Source organism: Engraulis encrasicolus, chromosome 10 (genome assembly GCF_034702125.1).
Source record: "Engraulis encrasicolus isolate BLACKSEA-1 chromosome 10, IST_EnEncr_1.0, whole genome shotgun sequence".
Classification (NCBI taxonomy): Eukaryota; Metazoa; Chordata; class Actinopteri; order Clupeiformes; family Engraulidae; genus Engraulis; species Engraulis encrasicolus.
The window spans coordinates 34,051,458-34,059,967 of record NC_085866.1 but is presented as its reverse complement, the minus strand read 5'-3'; the positions used below and the strand labels follow the sequence as shown (position 1 = coordinate 34,059,967).

Below are 8,510 nucleotides of genomic sequence, written 5' to 3'. Positions count from 1 at the left end.
CCACTATGGGGCTGGCGGGCCCCCGATGTGCGTGGGCGTTGGCCATGCTGGCGCTTGTGGGGCTGGTGGGGCTGTTGGCGTTCACGTTGTGCAGCGACGACACGGGGAAGGGACCGGCGTGGCCCGGGTTCGAGTGCTGAGGGGAGGGGAGGCGAGACGGAGAGAGGAAAGAGATTAGGTGAGCAGTGATGGGGAAAAATGAATCCATTAGTTACAATCCAGTGCCGCATATTCCCAGGGTATATACACAAATCTTGAAGTCAAATTTACTACCATTTAATACCCTTTTTCACTACCTTTAGATTTTTTTTACAACCATCACGACACTCCGATGCAAGTATTAACAAGACATCTTTTGTAATTTCTATCTGCTTAACATCACACTTTCGTTTTTTGCACAAAGACGCCCGAAAGGGAGCAGTGCGGCGGGACGGTACCATGCTCAGGGTACCTCAGTCATGGAGGAGGATGGTGAGAGCACTGGTTAATTACTCCCCCCCACCTGAGGACGCCCTAATTGCCCATGACTGCCCTCAGATACAGAATCATCAATTTTTTTTGTCAAAACGGTGCAACTTACAAAAAATAATTCCTAGTTTTTCAAAAAATAATACCTTTTGAGCAAATTTACTACTTTTAAGGCCATTAAATTTTGGCTTTTTAATTTATCACCTTTACCACCATACTTTTTAAAACCCTGCATACACCCTGATTCCAAATGGCGAGGTTATACCTGTCCAATTCAGCCAGGTGATTGGCAGGTGGAATTATCAATGTGTTGAATTGGACAGGTAAAACAAGGTCATTTGGAATATGTGGTACGGGAATCCATTTTGCCCATCAGTGAAGGTGAGACAGGTCTTTTGATGGTGTGTGTTGTGTTGTGTGCGTTTTTGTTTTCAAGAGGGAGGATAATTGTGCAGCACTGCACAACACTGATTTCTAATATACACTTCGGTGTCATCACGTAGACGGGCTCTATGGAGATCAGTGATATACCCTTCACTGCGCAATCATGAACTTGGTTTTTTTGTATACATGGTTGCCAAATGTAACTGATGATTTCCAGCCCAACAAAATCCCCCCTAATATGAACTAAATTCTCTTGATTTCAACGTATACGGCCATGAATTTAATTTACAGAGATGGGCATCCTAAACAGCCCCATGGGATAGAAAACCGACCAATCTGGCAACCCTGCTTGTGTGTCTGGCCCTTCTGCACATGGTGGAGCTGCCATTACTCATGTTGTGGCAATGAGGCCATGTGTACAAGCGTGGGAATCAGCAGTGCTGTACGCTCTGTATGTTGCAACAACTTGCAGTGACTCTGCAGTGCTCTTGTGACCCGAGATAAGACACACGCACACAAATGCACAAGAGAACATGCACGTGTGCAGACAGTACACGTACCACTTGGCACGTGTGCACTGCAGACACACACACACACACACACATACAGTAATACGCATGTGACTACACACACACACACACACACACACACACACACACACACACACACACACACACTGATGGCACCCACCTGTCTCTGCAGTTGTGGCTGCTTCATGGGGTACTGATCCACACATACACACACACGTGCACACACACACACGCGTGCACACACACACACACACACGCGTGCACACACACACGCGTGCACACACACACACACGCACACGCACACGCACACGCACACGCACACGCACACGCACACGCACACGCACACGCACACGCACACGCACACGCACACGCACACGCACACACACACACACACACACACACACACACACACAGACACACAGACACACTCTGCTCTACCCACCTGTCTCTGTAGCTGCGGTTGCATCATGGGGTACTGCTGGCTGGCGAGGCGAGGCTGGGCGTTGGTGATGCGCACCTGCTGGGTGGGCATGCGCAGGGCGTGGGGAGGGAACATGTGGGGGGGTCCGCCGTTCACATCGCCCCTCTGCATGCTGATCAGCCTGGGGGGCTGGAACAAACAAAACACCATGCACACTCATGTCACTGGCACAGGCCACACTTATAGACTGGATCAGGCGTATGTTATATACATAAATACCACATTTCAATCACAGCATGTGGCCATCCTTGCATATGCCTGATGGTCATGTCACATGTCTGATCTTCATCTCCCAGATTTGAAATGTCCTCCAGTCATGCAAAGGGATCGTTTTTGGAACACAAATACGAGTACAAACTAGGCTTTTATACCAATGAGCAAACTTTGACTTATGATTCATCAGGTAGAGTAATAGTGCCATCATCAGAAGTCACTGTGTGTGTGTGTGTGTGTGTGTGTGTGTGTGTGTGTGTGTGTGTGTGTGTGTGTGTGTGTGTGTGTGTGTGTGTGTGTGTGTGTGTGTGTGTGTGTGTGTGTGTGTGTGTGTGTGTGTGTGTGTGTACACTGTGCCTACAAACACTCCTACAAATGCAAGAACAAAAAACCCATCCATTCAATATCCATTCCTTTGCAATGACTCAGTTGTAAGATTTTGCAACTGAATTCTAGAAGATATTTTGATGTTTTTTTCCCCCCTTGCTTCAACAGTGGGGATACCAGGCAAGGCACAGTAATTTCGATTTGATTGTAATATCAGAGTTGGCCACTACGATACATGTAGCACCTTTTTCCCCATTGCATGTTCATAATGCATTACATATGTTACGCACAGTACTCAATGCCCACACTCTGTAATAAAGTGTCAATGAATTACAGCAATGTTTACAGCTTAAGCATGCTGCTTCTTCTACAGTGCCAGCTTCGTACCTTCCCACAGACCTAATAACATATAGGGAATATAGTACTCCGTTTACAACCAGTAATAAAATGTCAATGAATCACGGCAGTATTTATAGCTCATGCTTGTGCATGTCTCTAGTTAGTAAAGTCTCAATACAACACCAAAGCTGCCCACACACGAACACACGAGAGAAGGAGAGAGCTACTGTACAGCAACAGCTTCTCCATGGCGATACATCAGTGTGCAACATGTCATGTCGTGGTCCTGCGGTTCTCCTCCATCACAGGGGCTTCCGACAGCAGCCATCTGGCCCTGAGCTGCCTCTCCTGCCTGCCTGCCAGCCACGCCAGAGCTGCAGTAAGCCATTGCCCTGTGATGGGTCTCGGCATATTGCTGCATATATTTTTTTTAACCTTTATTTTATCAGGAAAATAGACCCGTTGAGAGTAAAAGGGTGTTCTGGACAATCATACACCATTGGAAAGCTGAGATTCTAAGCTTTCAGAAAAGGTATGGTGGTATTTGCCACCTTTTCGGTAACGGCTTCCATATTTTGAGGCTGCAGCTAACGGACTAAAGGGGCTGCAAAATTTTTGGGAAAATGTAATTTCAGTTGCATTAAAATAACAAATCAAGTAAAACAATGACAAATCAATTAAAGCAATTACAAACAAGGGAATCAGTTTCAAGTGTTCTCATCCTGGAATTCAAAATCATTCGATGGAATCAGTTTCGTAAAATATACCACAGCGGTTCCAAATTTCATATTTCAAGGATATTTCCCCAGTTGAGCTATACATACAGGTACAGTGGGGATAATCTGCATTTGATCCTTGCTGCTGATATTGTTGGTTTGCCCACTAAACAAGTCCGACAGGCGGACAACAGATGCGTCCGTCTATGCCCGTTCTGAACCTTTTTTGCCCAAACGCCCCCTTGGCCTCCTCATAACCTGTCAAGGCAATTTATCAATAAGCCTACCATGTACTGTATAAGCCTGGATTTGAAAAAGTACCATAGGATTTCAACAGTGTTGGGCAATGTACTGAAAAACTGTAATGCATTGCTGATTACATGTTACTGTCTTTTCAAAATAATCCCTTACACTACATTTAGCAATGTGGGGACCTAAGGCGAATTTAGCTTAGGGGGGCCATCGGTCCATCCCATATCACATTTTTTTTTTACATAAAATCTCTATTTTTGTTAGGCTATTTTTTTTTTTAATCACGATTTTTTATTTAAAAAAAATAAATAATTACAAACATAAAAAACAGGCAAACATTACAATGAATTACAATGAAACATTTCAATGAATAGGCTATTTGCAATTTTGCATAGGCCTACATTAAATAAACTAAAATGTGAAATTCTCTTTTCACTTTAATATGAGAGCAGTGATGTCCCCCCCCTCACTGAAGTGTTATTTCATGTGTGTGCATGATGCTGTCACCTATTTGAAGTGACGTTGATGTTGGATTTCATGGAATACTTTTAAATGCCGCTTTGGGAAGAAAACAGAGTAGGCGACAGGTGAACTGTATTTCTGTCAAAACAGTGGTTTGCAGGCGTTTGCGTTTTCACGTGGATATTGTCTTCGTGGACCGTAACAGACAAACCGTAAGTTCCATAAACTAATCAATGAGACATTGGCTACGTGTACATGATGTTTTTAAGTCCGATTTAATAAATGCGATTTAAATAGATCGGATTAAGAGTTATTTTGCAATGTGTATACATGGCACTTTCACTTAAATGCGATTAAACGTCTGGGGAAAATAAAGCATTGCGATTGGACTGAGGACGCACGTGCTGAGCGAGCCAAATAAGGCACGGGGGCGTGGTTCAATGCCACCGAGATGCAGGTCATCTTCCCCACGAAAATCGTTGCCTCAGGCGGACTGAAATCACAACATTTCCCCCTTTCTCCCTGGATCATTTACAATGCTACATTGGCTACCCTGTTAGCATAGAAAAACGAGTGGTCAAATGGTAATGTGGAGTAACTTTGTTGTGCTTCATTACTTTGTGGGGCACTTTTACATCAATATATGGAAGCCACAACATTTATAGTCGCTTAGGGACTTTAAATTAAGCAAAACTTTCATGTGAAAATCAACAGGAAGTGCCGCCATGTTTTTCTCACTGGCAAAGAGCTTTTGGTTTGCACGCATGAGCTCCAGGCCAAAACTGAGCGACTGCCACCTTGTGGACACAAGAGGGAATCACAAGAGGGAATCACAATTCAGAAACCCATCACGGGAGGGCGGACGGACGGACGGACGGACGGACGGACGGAAGGACGGACGGACGGACGGACGGACACCAAAGCCTCTTATAGAGATGCGTGGGACGCATCTAAAAAAAGATATGATCAGTCTATACTTGTAATGGTAGATGCATAAGAAATCAAATACTTATTAATCTCACTGTATTTCTCCTTCCACACCAGAGCTGCCCTGTGTTGAGTCTCTACTCTGCATATTACTACACGATCCACGGTCAATCACACACACGGGCTCTGATCATCGTCGTCAACAACACACTGACCTCCACCAACAGGAGACCCAATTGTCTCTAGTGAGTCTAACCACATTTTCTCCGGCCACACCAGAGCTTAAGTGTACACTGACTTTAGTGTCTGCTCAGCACACTACAGCATATACACTAATACACCATGCTGGTCACGCACGCATGCACACGCACACACACACCTGACTACTTGTAGTGTATGCAGCAGCCAACATTTGACGAGAAGATTTCACCAAATGCCTCTACTGGGGTCTAATCAAAATATCTCTTGCCACCGACACCAGAGCTGCAGTATACCACGGCCCTGTTTCAGGTCTCTGCTCTCCACATTGCAGAAAACAGCATAGTCATGCGTGCACTGGTGTGCACTCATTCACAGAATGGTGGGTTGAGGATTCCAGTGGACCCAGAAGAAATTTGACTAACTGCCTAAACGAAGTCCAACCAAATATTCTGCTGCACTAATGTTTTTAATGGACTTTCATATCCACATTCCATAAATGAACTTCATTCCATGACCAAATGTGTTTCAGATGAGGGAGCAAATGTTAGCCGCAGTCAAAAAAATAATAATCCAAGTATATGCTTGTCTTATACTCCAAGCATCCAGTGACCTCAGAGGACTGTGTAAGGAACAAGGACGTCACCAATGGCATGGAAAATATGCAGCAAAAGGAATCAGAGATGATGTAATCCGCAAGACATATTTCTCAAACCCTTTCACTGGAGAGTCATACAGTATTCATGCCTGGCCCCTCAACACTTTCGAGCACATCTACACTTTCATCCACTCTTTCATGGGCCCTGAACATTAAAAAAAAAAAAACTTTGTACGAACTTTCATAGATGCAAGGGAACCCTGTAATCTATTACAGTCCACTTCTGACCTAACCAAAACTGAAAGCAACCACTCCCAGTCCCATTCCTTCTACTGAATTAGTGCACACCACCCAACCATGACCTGCCGACCTGCCTGTCTGCCTACTGAAGATGGCCACTCCCTGGCCACTTCAACCACAGACCTTCCAACCACTTAAGCAAACATGGAAGCTACACTGATGGAGCGAGATGGTTCATGGGTGTTTTATCCCCGAGTGGAGCCCAGTGTCCAGACTAACCCTGATGGGCGCAACAATCCTCTCCTTTTCACTTGGTTTGGAGTCAGAAGTGAAACTCTTTGTTACACAAATATAACATATATGCAAACACAAATGAAGCGCGCGCACGCACGCACGCACTTTTTTATTATAAAGGTATGTGTGCTTGTTTGTCTTATTGAAATTGGACTTTGAGTAATAGAATAAAGCTGTTGTTGTTGTTGATGATAATGACACACCTCTCACACTACACCCACCCCACACACCCTACCCACCTGTTGCTGGACCATGCCGGGCGGCGGCCCCCCAGGCCGGGGCATCTGGGACATCTGGGAGGCGATGCGCATCTGCTGCTGGATCTGCTGCTGCTGGAGCTGCTGCTGCTGGTGCTGGTGCTGTTGGTGTTGGTGCTGCTGGTGCTCACGCTCCCGTTGCTGCTGCTGCTGCTGCTGAAGAATGGGAAACGCACTGTAAAGGCAGTCCTTTTACCGGTGCAAGTCACAATTATTAGCCCCCCTCAAGAAATTAGACAATTCTCTTGATTTCGCAGTAGTGAATATATGACCATCATCAATTCATTTCTTTCATTCTGGAAACATATTGTCTTCATAGTGTATTTGTTTCTTCTCTGGATTTGTTGATAATAGTCATTTTCACCAAGAAATCAAGAGAGATGTCTAAGTCCACGAGGGGGGGCTAATATTTCTGACTTGAACTATAGATTATAGCACTTTTCCACTGTTTCGGGCACTCAAAGCACTTTACCATGTAAGGCTCCCATTCACACATCTGTGGCTATGGCTGCCTACCATGCAACACTCTGCCACCAGGATCAACTTTAGGTTGAGTATCAAGGTTTAAATAACAAGCATCAAGCACCAAGGTATAGTATCTAGCTCAAGGACACATCAATGGGGTCAAGCAGAGCGGGGCTTGCCTCAAACCTGCAACTTTCTGGTTGCCAAATAGGCTCCTTTTTCCCCACATGAGCTGCCAGCGGGCCGCCCACCGCCCTACCCACCTGCTGCAGCTGCTGTTGGTGCTGGTGATGCTGCTTCTGGGCCATGGAGGCCTGCTGTGCCGCCTGCTGTGCCGCCTGCGCCTGCTGCTGCATGTGGTGTAGCCGGAGCTGCGCCAGGTTGATCTGGCCCGGGTGCTTGCCCTGGGGGCCGTGGTGGTTCTGGCCCGCCGCTGCAGGGTTGGGCATCTGGCCCATCATGTTGGGCGGGCCGTGCGGGGACTGAGGGACCTTCTCGATCACCAAGTTACCTGGAGGAGGATGTGACACAACAAGAGAGTTTCAAGGTGAGAGGGAAGGTAAACCTGAGAGAAGGGAAGGTAAGTCACATGGATAGCCAAGAGCAGAGCTACGAAAGTAAGAGTCCAGCCAATTCAATCGTGGTCAACATTGGTCAGTACACTCACTCATTCTTTATCTTAAAGGTGCACTGTGCAAGATTTTTAGAATTTATGCTACCCACTCACTAATGTTACCTTTTTCATGAATACTTCATGAATACCACCACCATCAAATTCTAAGTATTCATTATGACTGGGAAAATTGCACTTTTCATACATGAAAAGGGGGATCTTCTCCATGGTCCGCCATTTTGAATTTCGAGGAATAGACATTTTTAGCTGCTAAAATGACTGTACTTGGGCCATACTAGAAAATGTTAGTTTATTAGTTAGCAAACTTTCAAGAAAAGATCATATCTGGCAATAGGCAATCCAGTTTCAATGAGCAGCATAGGTGCACTGCCTCTTGACCATTTCCTGCACAGTGCACCTTTAATGTTTTTTGAACATTTTTTACACAACAATGGCAGCTCAGTTCCCAGCATCACCAGTACATGGAAGTGGACGTAGAATGCAGAAAGTGTGATACAAGTAAATGTAATTAGTTTCTACTTCCTCTTTGCTTTTTTCTCATGAGTGCTATGAAGCTTACAAAAGCAAGGACAGCTATTAACATCAAATGTGTGTCTCCAAATTGGGTTCATTAGAAAAATACTTTAAATGAGCATCTCAACACACTAACAAATGCAACAGAACCCGTTTGCCATCAGTTGGCAAATCGGAGGTATCGCTGGACAGTGACTGAGCTACACAATACA

The 8,510-nt window shown here is 45.3% G+C and overlaps 1 protein-coding gene across 7 annotated transcripts in view; it reads right to left on the bottom strand.

The window, feature by feature from the left end:
• Nucleotides 1-8,510, bottom strand: part of trim33 (tripartite motif containing 33) — a 56,676-nt gene that overhangs the window by 15,108 nt on the left and 33,058 nt on the right. For 3 of the 7 annotated variants that reach the window (XM_063208692.1, XM_063208698.1, XM_063208693.1), the window contains exons 9-12: nt 7,415-7,662; nt 6,669-6,875; nt 1,825-1,992; nt 1-136 (exon numbers count right to left, since the gene is read on the bottom strand). The exon at nt 1-136 is cut by the window's left edge and continues 74 nt beyond it. In XM_063208692.1, coding sequence (XP_063064762.1) covers nt 1-136; nt 1,825-1,992; nt 6,669-6,875; nt 7,415-7,662 — 759 coding nt within the window. The remainder of the gene's footprint in view (nt 137-1,824; nt 1,993-6,668; nt 6,876-7,414; nt 7,663-8,510) is intronic. The other 4 variants (XM_063208694.1, XM_063208697.1, XM_063208695.1 and 1 more) reach the window with 3 other exon arrangements.